The following is a 16,468-nucleotide window of genomic DNA, read 5'->3' as shown; positions in this document are numbered from 1 at the left end:
CTCTAAAAAACCCATTCACGTTCGCAGGACTGTAAAAATCCAGACACCTGCTAGGCTGTAAGTAGAGACATGATGGTTCTCAGTTCGTGAGCAACACTGCAGATGAACACCCCGGTCACAAGTACTACAACCCATTTAATACTATTGGGACTCAAGCAACAGACAGACCCAAACAGTCTCAGTAAGTCCAGTGTAGCACTGATCTCTCCCAGAGCTGAAACCACAGGAACTCTTCGAGATGGACTGTTACTCTTCACTACAGACAGAGAGAGGAAGAGCAGGGCCAGGCAGGAAATTCCTGGGAAAACGAGACTTCCTGAGTTCCTCACTCCGGCCAGGATACTCCTGGGACACATTCCTCCAGACATCCTGAGGTCATGGACCGGTTCAGGATGATGATGTCAGAGGGTTATGTCATTTGTCAGACCCACAGCACACTCATGCCTTTTCCACCATATCCTAGTTGTCAGTTCACAGCGGTTATCAGGAACGACTAAAAAAGTATGTCATTGAATTGGGTCTGGAAAACTGAGGTCGGGTCGAGTTTGCGCTTACCTGAAGTGAACTTTCCAGGAGCCGTCCTTGTCCTACGAGTCAGTGGATGAGTGTGACGAATAGTTCAATTTTTTTTAATTTTTAAAATTTTACTCCCTTTTACTCCCCAATTTCGTAGTATCAAATTATTAGTAGTTAATGTCTCATCGCTACAACTCGCTCGGGAAAGACGAAGGTCGAAAGTCATGCGTCCTCCGAAACACAACCCAACCAAGCCGCACTGCTTCTTAACACAGTGCGCATCCAACCCGGAAGCCAGCCGCACCAATGTGTCAGAGGAAACACTGTGCACCTGGCGACCTTGGTTAGCGCGCACTGCGCCCGACCCACCACGGGAGTCGCTGGTGAGCGATGAGACTCTGAGTTCGCAGCCGGCCGGATGTCTCATCCCTACCGACCAAGCCCTCCCTAACCCGGACGACGCTAGGCCAATTGTGCGTCGCCCCACGGACCTCCCAGTCGCGGCCGGCTGCGAACCCAGAGTCTCTAGTGGCACAGCTGGCGCTGCGATGCAGTGCCCTAGACCACTGCGCCACCTGGGAGGGTACAAATAGGTTTTTATAGACGTGTCAAACCCAGGCTCTAGTCCAGCTGTGTCAGTTTCTCACAGGTTTATAGACATGTCAAACCCAGGCTCTAGTCCAGCTGTGTCAGTTTCTCACAGGTTTATAGACATGTCAAACCCAGGCTCTAGTCCAGCTGTGTCAGTTTCTCACAGGTTTATAGACATGTCAAACTAGGGCTGGGCGATATGACAAATTATTACGATATACGCTACCATTCAAAGGTTTGGGGTCACTTAGAAGTGTCCTTGTTTTTGAAAGAAAATCACTTTTTGTCAGTTTAAAATAACATCAAATTGATCAGAAATACAGTGTAGACAATGTTAATGTTGTAAATGACTATTGTAGCTGGAAACGGCAGATAAAATAATTTTAAAAATTTATATCTACATAGGCATACAGAGTCCCATTTATCAGCAACCTTCACTCATGCCTTCCAATGGCATGTTGTGTTAGCTAATCCAAGTTTATAATTTTAAAAGGCTAATTGATCATTAGAAAATTGCAAAAGGGTTATGTTAGCACAGCTGAAAACTGTTGTTTTGATTAAAGAAGCATTCAAACTGGCCGCCTTTAGACTGGTTGAGTATCTGGAGCATCTGGCCTTCTAGGCAGAGTTCCTCTGTGGGATGCTGGCCTTCTAGGCAGAGTTCCTCTGTGGGATGCTGGCCTTCTAGGCAGAGTTCCTCTGTCCAGTGTCTGTTACTATTGCCCATTTTAATCTTTTCTTTTTATTGGCGAGTCTGAGATATGGCTTTTTCTTTGCAACTCTGCCTAGAAGGCCAGCATCCTGTTGACGTTGAGACTGGTGTTTTGCGGGTACTATTTAATGATCAACTTGATGTTATTTTAATGGACAAAAAAAATAGCTTTTCTTGCCAAAACAAGGACATTGTGTTGTTTGTGTGTGTGTGTGTGTGTATATACACACACATACACACAGTGGGGAGAACAAATATTTGATACACTGCCGATTTTGCATGTTTTCCTACTTACAAAGCATGTAGAAGTCTGTAATTTTTATCATAGGTACACTTCAACTGTGAGAGACGGAATCTAAAACAAAATTCCAGAAAATCACATTGTATGTTTTTTAAGTATTTAATTTGCATTTTATTGCATGACAACCAGTAAGAATTCCGGCTCTCACAGACCTGTTAGTTTTTCTTTAAGAAGCCCTCCTGTTCTCCACTCATTACCTGTATTAACTGCACCTGTTTGAACTCGTTACCTGTATAAAAGACACCTGTCCACACACTCAATCAAACAGACTCCAACCTCTCCACAATGGCCAAGACCAGAGAGCTGTGTAAGGACATCAGGGTTCAAATTGTAGACCTGCACAAGGCTGGGATGGGCTACAGGACAATAGGCAAGCAGCTTGGTGAGAAGGCAACAACTGTTGGCGCAATTATTAGAAAATGGAAGAAGTTCAAGATGATGGTCAATCACCCTCGGTCTGGGGCTCCATGCAAGATCTCACCTCGTGGGGCATCAATGATCATGAGGAAGGCGAGGGATCAGCCCAAAACTACACGGCAGGACCTGGTCAATGACTTGAAGAGAGCTGGGACCACAGTCTCAAAGAAAACCATTAGTAACACACCACGCCGTCATGGATTAAAATCCTGCAGCGCACGTAAACTACACTACTCATCTCATATGTATATACTGTACTCGATACCATCTACTGCATCTTGCCTATGCCGTTCTGTACCATCACTCATTCATATCTTTATGTACAGATTCTTTATCCCTTTACACTTGTGTGTATAAGGTAGTAGTTTTGGAATTGTTAGGTTAGATTACTCGTTGGTTATTACTGCATTGTCGGAACTAGAAGCACAAGCATTTCGCTACACTCGCATTAACATCTGCTAACCATGTGTATGTGACAAATAACATTTGATTTGATTGATTTGATTTGCTCAAGCCAGCGCATGTCCAGGCCCATCTGAAGTTTGCCAATGACCATCTGGATGATCCAGAGAAGGAATGGAAGAAGGTCATGTGGTCTGATGAGACAAAAATAGAGCTTTTTGGTCTAAACTCCACTCGCTGTGTTTGGAGGAAGAAGAAGGATGAGTCCAACCCCAAGAACAGCATCCCAACCGTGAAGCATGGAGGTGGAAACATTATTCTTTGGGGATGCTTTTCTGCAAAGGGGACAGGACGACTGCACCGTATTGAGGGGAGGATGGATGGGGCCATGTATCGCGAGATCTTGGCCAACAACCTCCTTCCCTCAGTAAGAGCATTGAAGATGGGCCGTGGCTGGGTCTTCCAGCATGAAAAGAGTGGCTCCGTAAGAAGCATCTCAAGATCCTGGAGTGGCCTAGCCAGTCTCCAGACCTGAATCCAATAGAAAATCTTTGGAGGGAGCTGAAAGTCCGTATTGCCCAGCGACAGCCCCGAAACCTGAAGGTCTGTATGGAGGAGTGGGCCAAAATCCCTGCTGCAGTGTGTGAAAACCTAGTCAAGAACTACAAGAAACTTATGATCTCTGTAATTGCAAACAAAGGTTTCTGTACCAAATATTAAGTTATGCTTTTCTGATGTATCAAATACTTATGTCATGCAATAAAATGCAAATGAATTACTTAAAAATCATACAATGTGATTTTCTGGATTTTTGTTTTAGATTCCGTCTCTCACAGTTGAAGTGTACCTATGATAAAAATAACAGACCTCTACATGCTTTGTAAGTAGGAAACACTGCCGATTTTGCAGGTTATCAAATACTTGTTCAACCCACTGTGTGTGTGTGTGTGTGTGTGTATATATATCACACACACCCGTTGAAAAGTTTGGGGTCACTTAGAAATGTCCTTTTTGCAAGAAAAGCACTTTTTTTTTTGTCCATTATCACGATATTATTCTAATAATGTTTAAAAGGTGCATATCTGCTCAAGAATGCCTGAACAATCCAAAGGCTTCAGTGTTTCTTATTGTCAGAAGTAGAACTCACAAATAACATTTTAACTCCACATTTAAAAATAAATATGTAAACCCTTAAGATATAATAGTGCAAGTCGATATGCATTAACTGTTAGCCTAATGGCACATCAGTTTATGTTGGGTTGTTGTCTTATAAGTTGCAAGAAAGACAAGTCTGTCTACGGTCCCTATGGCAGGTCACTATGTTGCCACCTGTGCTAAAAACACGCTCTGAGGTGGATCTTTTTTTTTGGGGTGGATCTTCCACCAGTCCAGTGGATTGGTTTCACTGTCAGCATCAGGAGACTGAAGGTAGCAGCTGAGTTGCTTTTCTACCAGCTGGATTTCAGTAAGACCTGTGGTGGTGGAGCATGGCTTTTTGAAAAAACTTTCTCTTTAGCTGGCATTTGTGGTGAAGCAGCAGCAGCAGCAATGTCTCCCTGTGCTGGGCTTGGGTTTTCATGTCCCTCATTGACCATCTCTGAGACAGCTCTTGCTTTTATGTGGCCCATCTTCTCCTCTGATGTAATGTGTTTTCAACCGAGGGTCGACCAACGAGACTATGTCCAGGAGGTCATCTGTGGCTAGATCATCATATTTCTAATTTGTTTTGATTGTTTGGGTGAGCCCTGTTTCATGACCTTTGTATTGAACAGGTATAGTACTGGCTTCAGGTAAGACGCACTGACATAAGACTCACCAGGTGGAGCATCTGTGAATTCTAGGAGTGGGGTCAATGCCTGGTTTATGGACTCAAGAACAACTATATCTGTATAGGTGGGAGCTCAGTGCCGGGTCTTCTGTCACTGGACAAGACCTGTGAAATGTCTTTCTCCTGCTCCAGTACTCTTTGCACCATCTTTTGATGTGATCCCCACCTGGTAGGCGACTCCGTCACAAACTTGTGCTGGGGTCGGTTGTGTTCTTTTTGATCAACTGCCAGGTCTCTTCTTTTTCCACGAATAGGAAAAGGCACCTACCACTTTCTTGCTCGATTGCTCGATGCACCCGTTTTGTCTCTACCCACTCTCTGTAAGAGAAATCAATACATTTTAATAAAATGTTAAAATCACAATAATCCCTTTAGTTATGTACAAATGTAATACTTAATCAGTTGATGGGGGGGGAAGCACATTTAATTTATTCTATCCAATCACGTCAATATACACAATTGACAAGGTTACTTACCAATGGCCAAGTGCAGACGATGTCCAAAACATTGCAGTCGGGTCCATTGGTTGATTTGAGCGGCCTTCACAATGTTCGCACCACTATCCGTTGTAATGCAGACCTGTCTGTCTTGACTGGGTCCCCAGGAGGCGTGAGCGTCAATGAGCCCTTCTGCTATAGCTTCACCCGTGTGGTCATCGGGAAAGTATGATGTTTGAAGGCATTTATTACGAAGATTCCACTCTGTCAATATAGTGGATAGTGAAGCTAATTTAAGGCTCTGATGTGTGACTAGACCACAGATCGGTAGTAGTAGCAACATACATAAAATATGTCTTGAGCTGTTCCTCAACCTTTTCCATACACTCGGCGTAGAGTTTAGGCAGTGCGATGTGAGAGAAATGTTTGCGGCCAGGGAGCACGTACCTGGGGTCAATTAAATTGATAAACCACTTTAAACCTTCATTTTTGACTGTGTTAATTGGTAGCATGTCTTCAGCAATGCAATGCATACTAGCGTTTGGGATGTCCTTGTGTCTTTTCAATGTTTGCTCATAGGGTATAAACGCTGTCAGTGTTGACTGCTTCGGGCGAACATCCCGAGATTAGCTGGTGCTTGAGGGGCGTTTATCAATATTGTGGCTCAAACTTTCTGCATGTTCCAAGGAGTGATTTTGCTTCAGATGGTGACAAAAGTTTGTCGTATTACCAGACTTGGTAGCCACCTGTCTACGGCATACTTTGCATCTTTGTCGGACTTCAAAAAGCGAAACCACTTCCAAATAACTGAAACAGTTGGACCCTTTTTTTTTATCAATAATGTCTTAGAGGGAAGCTGCTTCTTCTCCATGGCTATTACTGCCACTGTTTTTGCCTAAATCAGTCATTTTTCGTGGTTAATAGTGGCTACTCCATCACTCGAGGTGCTAAGTGGTTTTTAGTGGCCGTATACCTCTCCACGTGCATATTGTCACTTTTCCGCACTTTCCTGCTACATCACGTAGGTGAAATGGACTGCTGGACCTAATTATTCTATATCGATATTGTTGAAATGAATGTAGATGTTTTTATATGGTTATTGAGGGAAGTAATTACCTCTCGATATTGATTTATCGCCCAGCCCTACGTCAAACCCAGGCTCTAGTCCAGCTGTCAGTTTCTGTCACTGTACTGAAACAAACCCCCACAGTCGCTCAGCCCATACTTTGCTGTAGTTAGCTGATGAGTGCTTGAACAGAGCAGAACCCTCCCTAAGCTATGGGCCTGTTAAAGGCAGGAGCTGTTACTGTCTTGCATCTGTACCCAGGATGAGTAGGAGCAGTCAGGACTGACACACACACCACATACAGAGAGTCAGGACTACCAACGTGGCTCTCTGGATTAGACCTACATTTCTGCTGTAAAAAAAAAAGGTGCTGTTACAATTGACATAATTTGTGTAACGACCAGGTATTGAACCCAATTCATCAGTTTTAATTAAGTTAGCCCCGCAGTTGAATTTCACAGCCTAAACCATTCATATTGTTTGTTGATTTGGACAATGATCGGGATGTTTGATGTTGAGCCAGTTCTGATTTCATATTATAGTCAATTGGGATTTGAGCAAAAATTATAACAGGCTTTGATTGAATACCCCCTGGCTGTTATTGACTTGTTGAAAGTGAAAAGGTCTTTGTGTTCCTGTTCACATGATGTTTGTTCTTATAATGTTGTCTCGCTGGAAGATCACAAACGCTCTGACAGATCGTGCTGTGACCTGCTCCAACCCCAGACACATTAATGCACGCACAATACACACACACTTGACCCTCAAACCAAGGAACACATTTATAACAATATTTTAAGTTGATTTGCATGTTTAATAAACTCATCTCAAATCTAACTTCAGGATCTTGCCAAACACAGATGCATGACCCTTTTAGTGACTTCCAGATCTGTGATATCTGATCTCCTCTCTGGCAGCGCAATCCTGCTATCCCAGCTGCCCTGTTCTACCCAGGCAGCAATCCAAAGAAGACTCTGTGCACTTAATAAAACTCTCTGTCAATACAATGTTGATACACTGGGGCACTTTGTGCGTGTGAAAGAAAGAGAGCTGTGTGAGATGGAGCGTGTGTGTGTCTGTGTGATAGAGCTGTGTGTGTGTGAGAGAGGGAAAGTTTGTGTGTGTGAAGGGACAAAGGGAGCATTATGCATGGTCAGGAGGAGAGGGGGAAGAGGAGGTAGATGGAGACTAGAGAAACTCTTTCTCTGGAGCGTTGTCTTATGAACACCCAACTATGGGTCATATGATTAGCAGCACGGAGAAAGTGGTGTATGTGGGGGGGTAGTCTAAGGGATTAGGAAGAGGGGTGAGGTTCTAGGGATTGATGTTGGGTATTATGCTTTTATGACAGTTAAAACCATATGTGACGTGGAGCCTTGTGTTTAGTGTTGTTGACTGATCAATTCTCCCTCCTATTGCTCTTCTCCCAGCCCTCTTGTCCAGTCCAGGCCTCATGTAGCCTAATGCTCTTATTAGATTTGCTGTTTTACTTGGAGTTTACTGTGAGGAAGTCTGTGTCTTTTCTTTACTGCCCTTCAGACCCTCTCTCATACCTTCCCACATCGTTTTCTTAATCCATTTCTCTCTTTCTTGCCCTCTCGTTGTCTCGCTATGCTTATGGTTTCCTAACCATTTGAACAGGGCCTTGAATACACCTGCAGCCAAACAAATGATTTAATGTTCGTAAAAGGCATTCTGAGGAATGCCTTCATCTGCTTTCTGACATAGAAAGTTGCCTTCATGTAGAGAAGAGCCTATTTGTTCCAGTAGGCCTCCGGCAGAGCAGGGGACTCGGGTGAGTCAATCCCGCAGCAGATGACTGCTCATCCCAGCCGATGGGCTCTGGTCGATAAGCCCTGCATCCACACACAGCTCTATGATCACAAGACTCAAGACTGTATACGTGTGTCGGCAGTGACTGAGGGCAACTTTAGTTCCAGCCTTGTGTTATAACACCGGATTCACCTCAATCTAGTGTCAGGTGTGTTGGTGCTGGGCCAGACCCAAAGCCTGCAACACTGTTCTAATGGGTCTCTAAACTGTCACTGGCTGGTTCAGCTCTTTTACTGTACGTTTTACTGTACGCAACCGGGAGACCCATGAGGTGGCACACAATTGGCCCAGCATCGTCCGGCTTAGGGGAGGATTTGGCCGGCTGGGTTGTCCTTGTCCATCGCGCTCTAGCTACTCCTGTGGCGGGCAGGGTGCAGTGCATGCTGACACTGTCGCCAGGTGTACAGTCGTGGCCAAAAGTTTTGAGAATGACACAAATATTAATTTCCACAAAGTTTGCTGCTTCAGTGTCTTTAGATAATTTTGTCAGATGTTACTATGGAATACTGAAGTATATTTACAAGCATTTCATAAGTGTCAAAGGCTTTTATTGACAATTACATGAAGTTGAGGCAGTCAATATTTGCAGTGTTGACCCTTCTTTTTCAAGACCTCTGCAATCCGCCCTGGCATGCTGTCAATTAACTTCTGGGCCACATCCTGACTGATGGCAGCCCATTCTTGCATAATCAATGCTTGGAATTTGTCAGAATTTGTGGGTTTTTGTTTGTCCACCCACCTCTTGAGGATTGACCACAAGTTCTCAATGGGATTAAGGTCTGGGCAGTCCATGGACCCAAAATATTGATGTTTTGTTCCCCGAGCCACTTAGTTATCACTTTTGCCTAATGGCAAGGTGCTCCATCATGCTGGAAAAGGCATTGTTCGTCACCAAACTGTTCCTGGATGGTTGGGAGAAGTTGCTCTCAGAGGATGTGTTGGTACCATTCTTTATTCATGGCTGTGTTCTTAGGCAAAATTGTGAGTGAGCCTACTCCCTTGGCTGAGAAGCAACCCCACACATGAATGGTCTCAGGATGTTTTACTGTTGGCATGACACAGGACGGATGGTAGCACTCACCTTGTCTTCTCCGGACAAGATTTTTTTCCGGATGCCCCAAACAATCGGTAAGGGGATTCATCAGAGAAAATGACTTTACCCCAGTCCTCAGCAGTCCAATCCCTGTACCTTTTGCAGAATATCAGTCTGTCCCTGATGTTTTTCCCGGAGAGCAGTGGCTTTTTGCTGCCCTTCTTGACACCAGGCCATCCCCCAAAAGTCTTCGCCTCACTGTGCGTGAAGATGCACTCACACCTGCCTGCTGCCATTCCTGAGCAAGCTCTACTGGTGGTGCACCGATCCCGCAGCTGAATCAATTTTAGGAGACGGTCCTGGCCCTTGCTGGACTTTCTTGGGCGCCCTGAAGCCTTTTTCACAACAATTGAACCGCTCTCCTTGAAGTTCTCGATGATCTGATAAATGGTTGATTTAGGTGCAATCTTACTGGCAGCAATATCCTTGCCTGTGAAGCCCTTTTTGTGCAAAGCAATGATGACTGCACGTGTTTCCTTGCAGGCAACCATGGCTGACAGAGGAAGAACAATGATTCCAAGCACCACCCTCCGTTTGAAGCTTCTTGTCTGTTATTTGAACTCAATCAGCATGACCGAGTGATCTCCAGCCTTGTCCTCGTCAACACTCACACCTGTGTTAACGAGAGAATCACTGACATGGTGTCAGCTGGCAGGGCTGAAATGCAGTAGAAATGTTTTTGATGGATTCAGTTAATTTGCATGGCAAAGAGGGACTTTGCAATTCATCTGATCACTCTTCATAATATTCTGGAGTATATGCAAATTGCCATCATACAAATTGAGGCAGCAGACTTTGAAAATTAATATTTGTGTCATTCTCAAAAGTTTTTGCTGGCAGCGGCAGAGTTCTCCAGTTACAGACAGATTCTCTCGTTCCCATCAACAGAAAAACTACAACAATTGTCGATGTGAAGATACTGGTGCTGAGCTCTAATGGACAACAACAAGAACTTACTGCCGGACACTGATCTGTCAGTGCAACACACACACAAGTGGTGTGTGGGCACCAAGGAGCTGGCGCTCTGAACCTGTTGTCTGACATCCACTGAATAGAACTGAAGACCGACTGTCTCTTGATCCACAGATACAAAACAACACACTGAATGCATCTGCAGAAGCATACAAAACAACACACTGAATGCATCTGCAGACGCACACAAAACAACACACTGAATGCATCTGCAGACGCACACAAAACAACACACTGAATGCATCTGCAGACGCACACAAAACAACACACTGAATGCATCTGCAGACGCACACAAAACAACACACTGAATGCATCTGCAGACGCACACAAAACAACACACTGAATGCATCTGCAGACGCACACAAAACAACACACTGAATGCGTCTGCAGACGCACACAAAACAACACACTGAATGCGTCTGCAGACGCACACAAAACAACACACTGAATGCGTCTGCAGACGCACACAAAACAGCACACTGAATGCGTCTGCAGACGCACACAAAACAGCACACTGAATGCGTCTGCAGGCGCACACAAAACAGCACACTGAATGCGTCTGCAGGCGCACACAAAACAGCACACTGAATGCGTCTGCAGACGCACACAAAACAGCACACTGAATGCGTCTGCAGACGCACACAAAACAGCACACTGAATGCGTCTGCAGACGCACACAAAACAGCACACTGAATGCGTCTGCAGACGCACACAAAACAGCACACTGGATGCATCTGCAGACGCACACAAAACAGCACACTGGATGCATCTGCAGACGCACACAAAACAGCACACTGGATGCATCTGCAGACGCACACAAAACAGCACACTGGATGCATCTGCAGACGCACACAAAACAGCACACTGGATGCATCTGCAGACGCACACAAAACAGCACACTGAATGCATCTGCAGACGCACACAAAACAGCACACTGAATGCATCTGCAGACGCACACAAAACAGCACACTGAATGCATCTGCAGACGCACACAAAACAGCACACTGAATGCATCTGCAGACGCACACAAAACAGCACACTGAATGCATCTGCAGACGCACACAAAACAGCACACTGAATGCATCTGCAGACGCACACAACAGCACACTGAATGCATCTGCAGACGCACACAAAACAGCACACTGAATGCATCTGCAGACGCACACAAAACAGCACACTGAATGCATCTGCAGACGCACACAAAACAGCACACTGAATGCATCTGCAGACGCACACAAAACAGCACACTGAATGCATCTGCAGACGCACACAAAACAGCACACTGAATGCATCTGCAGACGCACACAAAACAGCACACTGAATGCATCTGCAGACGCACACAAAACAGCACACTGAATGCATCTGCAGACAGACGCACACAAAACAGCACACTGAATGCATCTGCAGACAGACGCACACAAAACAGCACACTGAATGCATCTGCAGACAGACGCACACAAAACAGCACACTGAATGCATCTGCAGACAGACGCAGACAGGTGGGTTTTGTCTCATTGATCTCACTCCAGATTTGAGTCAGTCCCTAGTCTCTCCCAATTCACTTGTGTGTCTGTCTGTCTCTAAGGATCACAGGAGGTGGTGGCAGAAGGAATCTGACAAACATGATGCATACAGCTAGCAATGTGTCCTGTCTGTTGGCTAGAGATCAATGACCTTTCTCACAAGTACTTAACACACATGGACACATGCCATTGTGTTACACACTGTGTTATACAGTGTTTTAACAACTCTCTGTCTGTCTGTAGCGGTACATGGTGTTTGAGGACAGTCAGGACATGGAGAAGAAGGACCTTCAGGGTCGACTGGTGATGCTGGAGTCTCACACACGTCAAATGGAGCTCAAGACCAGGAACTACTCGGACCAGAGTGAGTCTTAACAAACACACAAAAGGACAGATTCATACTGTGGTGGTTAATTTCTTTATCAAATGAGGAGAGACCAATTTATCACACAAGTCAGAGTTATACTTAAACTAAATCTTTAATCACTTATTAATAAGGAAGCAGGTCAATACAACACACACATATAAAGTGAATCAATTGAGTGCTCTACGATAATGATGGCTGGTCGACGAATCACCCTCAAATGATTTGTTGAGAGCCCCGAGACAATAGTAAAAAGGTATTTTTTTATAGCCAAGATACACCCCTTTCAACCTACATGACGAACAACAGATGTATAGAATGGGTCACAAGGTTAAGATTTGTATAAAAGTTACTTATAATTCACAGCAGAGTGTATCTGCTGTAAAAACGGTTCTCATTGTTTAGACTCCAAGGTCTGGCCCTGGGGTCATCTCTCCCTGGTACCTTATAGAACAGAAACATTAACTCATGCTCTGGAATGCGGTCTCTCTAGGTTTTGTCACCCAAAAGACATTGTAAATCTCATGTCAGTGTTATCTCCCAGAGGCCCATCCTCAGTAGAACACACACAGATGAGTGTTCTAACAACCACTTATTCTTTTGCATAAAACAACCATTTGATGCAATGAAGGTATTATAACAATCTTGTAATTTCCACCATAATACTCTATCAGTTACATAATTGATCAATCAATCATTATCTTTTAGGACTGGAGCTGTGAACCCCTAATCAGTGTCTCCCCTAGGATTATTTTCAGCAGTGGTGGGGGGTTTGTTCAGAGGTGTCTGTAAGTGCAGTCTATAAGGGGGTTGTTTGGACGTGTTTATAAGTGCAGTCTTCAATAGAGACTTTAATTTCATTCTGCATCACACATCAAAGTAAGTTTATTCCGGTCTGCTGAATTGGTGTTTGACTCTGATCGGGTTAACTAACCACTTTATGGGGAAGTACATGTATTGCTCTCTGCCAACTGAGTGCACACACTCACAGACACACCGCCTGACTTGATATTCACCAACACTCACAGACACACCGCCTGACTTGATATTCACCAACACTCACAGCCAGGTCCACAGTCCTTGTTCTCTCCAATGTTGTCTTTCCCCCCCTTCCCCTGTCACCACCTCTTCCTTTCTTTTATTTCACTTCTTTCTTCTTTTAGCCATGATATTTCCCTCGCTCTCACACACAGGAACTAGATAGGGAGAGGCTGAGCAGTAATACGCATGTGTTGAGTCATTTAGATGTGAGAACACTCCTCATGAGGCCAGCTCATAGTTCAGATTGCTCATCAGGTGTGGGTAGAGTAGATGATGAACAGGACAGATATAGTAGACCGCAAGCCCTAAACACACTTCCACTTTCCAATACACACACAGCAGGTGAATTCCTAAAGGGTTATTTCTGTCTGTTCATTCTCTACTTGGTTCCTCTTTGTCTACCGGTAGTCACTAGTAATGGTAACAAGTAAATCACAAAGACAGCAGAGCTAAGTCCTAGGCATTCACTAAACCACCTCTGACGGTCTGGGTTTGAAGCCTGTGTTCTACTGAAGCAAATTCCAGACCTATATCATATTCCACTAAGAGGCAACGACAAAAAACCACAGTCCGCTGTTAGCCGTGCTATCATAGAGAAATGTAGAGGGGGGTAGCAGATTTGATTTAGATAACTTTGTTAGCATTTACTGACAAACACCTCACGCTGTGTTGGGAGGGTCATTGTCAATGACCAGATGGTATTCCTGCTTGGGTTAGTGTGTCTGCCTCACACACTCTGTCTTTGTGAAGGCATTGGTTGAGTTCTTTTCGCATGGCCCGGGTGGGCGGAGTTAGCTCATTTTAGACCATTCCATTGGTCCTTTAATTGAAATCTCCACCCACCCAGGGCACCGGGCCATGCAAATACAAATTCCACCATTTATAAGGCTGGGCAGTCATCTGAACACTCACACAGGATATTGTCATGGTGTTTTCACTATAAACAGTCCAAGCCAGCCAAGTTTCCTACAGTGGATTAAGTTTCAGAGCTATGTGTTATACTGAAATAGAGTAGAGTTGATTCTAATGTAGGCTAGTGTGTTTGGGTTCCTGCTTGTGCTTTTTTTATCGTACAGTTTAAACATTGCTTCCGAGTGTGTGATGAATGGTACAACTTTGTGTATGAAACAGCATAGAATTCCTGAAATTCTTCATAGGGAAACGTTTTTACTCATGGCATGATTATGGCTGCTCAGGGACCCCTAACCCAAAGCTGTGTAAAATATCTCTGCATGAATGTTTGAGTGAGCCAGACAGTGTTGTTACTAGTGCGCTAATGACACCTGGTGGTCATGCAGTGCTACTACAACTGACAGCAGTTGGTACTTTATTTGGTTTTTCATCTTGGAAGCCTGTTTTGAGAAGGATATTACTGATGTTCACGGACAGATGTTACTGATGTTTCAAGATTGCATTCACTTTTAACTAACTGGACACAAAAGGCTTTTCTATGTTCTTTATAACAGTGTTATTTTGCCTCATTGACCATGTTATGTTTTAACTGAGATCACACGTCTCTTTCAGTCGGTAGAATGGAGGAACGAGAAGCAGAGCTGAAGAAGGAGTACAATGCCCTCCACCAGAGGCACACAGAGGTATGAGGAGGGAAGGGAAGTGTGTTGCAGTGCGTATTGGGACCATTGTTGGGGTCAATTTCATATCAATTCAGAAATTACAATGACATTCCAATTCTCTTCCAATGCTTTTCAGTTAGGAAAATTTGGAATTGGAATTTAGTTTACTTTCAGAATTGACACCATCTGTGATTGGGACTGTTCCATTCTTACCATTGTACTGGGCAAGTAAAAGTAAAGTATTTGTAAGTATATGACCAATGTTTGAGACCCAGGTCTGCATCCTGTTGTTGAGAGAGACTCCCTACATTTAAATATGTTGCCTCAACTCAGTCTGTCTAAAGTCTGTTTTCCATAATGTAATACAAACACATTGGCCCAGACGCCAAAACAGACCACTCTGGCCTGCATAGAGAACATGACATTTTAAATATGGATGGAAATGCGATTTTTAGAAGCTGACACAGTGCACAGTTGACAGCTGAATACCCCACATGCCAGGATACTGTTTGTTCCAACTGTACATGGTACCCCACATGCCAGGAGGCTGTTTGTTCCAACTGTACATGGTACCCCACATGCCAGGAGGCTGTCTGTTCCAGCTGTACATGGTACCCCACATGCCAGGAGGCTGTCTGTTCCAACTGTACATGGTACCCCACATGCCAGGAGGCTGTTTGTTCCAACTGTACATGGTACCCCACATGCCAGGAGGCTGTTTGTTCCAACTGTACATGGTACCCCACATGCCAGGAGGCTGTTTGTTCCAACTGTACATGGTACCCCACATGCCAGGAGGCTGTTTGTTCCAACTGTACATGGTACCCCACATGCCAGGAGGCTGTTTGTTCCAACTGTACATGGTACCCCACATGCCAGGAGGCTGTCTGTTCCAACTGTACATGGTACCCCACATGCCAGGAGGCTGTCTGTTCCAGCTGTACATGGTACCCCACATGCCAGGAGGCTGTTTGTTCCAACTGTACATGGTACCCCACATGCCAGGAGGCTGTTTGTTCCAACTGTACATGGTACCCCACATGCCAGGAGGCTGTTTGTTCCAACTGTACATGGTACCCCACATGCCAGGAGGCTGTCTGTTCCAACTGTACATGGTACCCCACATGCCAGGAGGCTGTCTGTTCCAGCTGTACATGGTACCCCACATGCCAGGAGGCTGTTTGTTCCAACTGTACATGGTACCCCACATGCCAGGAGGCTGTCTGTTCCAGCTGTACATGGATGCAAAACTCCATAAGAAACAGTAGCTATCTTCAACAATGTATTCGAAAAGGGACACTCCCTGCCCACGCTAACCCGTCTCCCTGTGGTATGCCCCATGCAGATGATCCACAGTTACATGGAGCACTTGGAACGTACCAAACACCAGCAGGAGACACCCTCGGACACAAGCACAAGCAGATCAAGGTAAGGTCATTTACAGCACCAGTCAAAAGTTTGGACACGCCTACAATTAAGGGGTTTTCTATAATTTGTACATTGTACATTCTACATTGTAGAATAATAGTGAAGACATCAAAACTATGTAATAACACATTTGGAATAATTTAGTAAATCAAAATGTATTTTATATTTGAGATTCTTCATAGGAGCAACCCTTTGCCTTGATGACAACTTTGCACACTCTTGGCATTCTCTCTACCAGCTTCACCTGGAATGCATTGCAATTAACAGGTGTGCCTTGTTAAAAGTTTCTTTGGAATTTCTTTCCTTAATGCTTTTGTGCCAATCAGTTGTGTTGTGACAAGGTAGGGGTGGTATGTAGACGATAGCCCTA

General features: G+C 44.6%; 1 protein-coding gene across 3 annotated transcripts in view; it reads left to right on the top strand.

Moving 5' to 3' along the window:
- Positions 1-16,468, top strand: part of LOC110502839 (C-Jun-amino-terminal kinase-interacting protein 4) — a 55,487-nt gene that overhangs the window by 6,395 nt on the left and 32,624 nt on the right. For all 3 annotated transcript variants that reach the window (XM_021581170.3, XM_090217392.1, XM_090217391.1), the window contains exons 2-4: positions 11,935-12,055; positions 14,621-14,691; positions 16,016-16,098. In XM_021581170.3, coding sequence (XP_021436845.1) covers positions 11,935-12,055; positions 14,621-14,691; positions 16,016-16,098 — 275 coding nt within the window. The remainder of the gene's footprint in view (positions 1-11,934; positions 12,056-14,620; positions 14,692-16,015; positions 16,099-16,468) is intronic.

This window comes from Oncorhynchus mykiss, chromosome 23 (assembly GCF_057628025.1).
Source record: "Oncorhynchus mykiss isolate SJ-2025 chromosome 23, ASM5762802v1, whole genome shotgun sequence".
In the NCBI taxonomy this organism is placed as follows: domain Eukaryota; kingdom Metazoa; phylum Chordata; class Actinopteri; order Salmoniformes; family Salmonidae; genus Oncorhynchus; species Oncorhynchus mykiss.
This window is presented reverse-complemented; position numbering and strand designations above follow the sequence as displayed.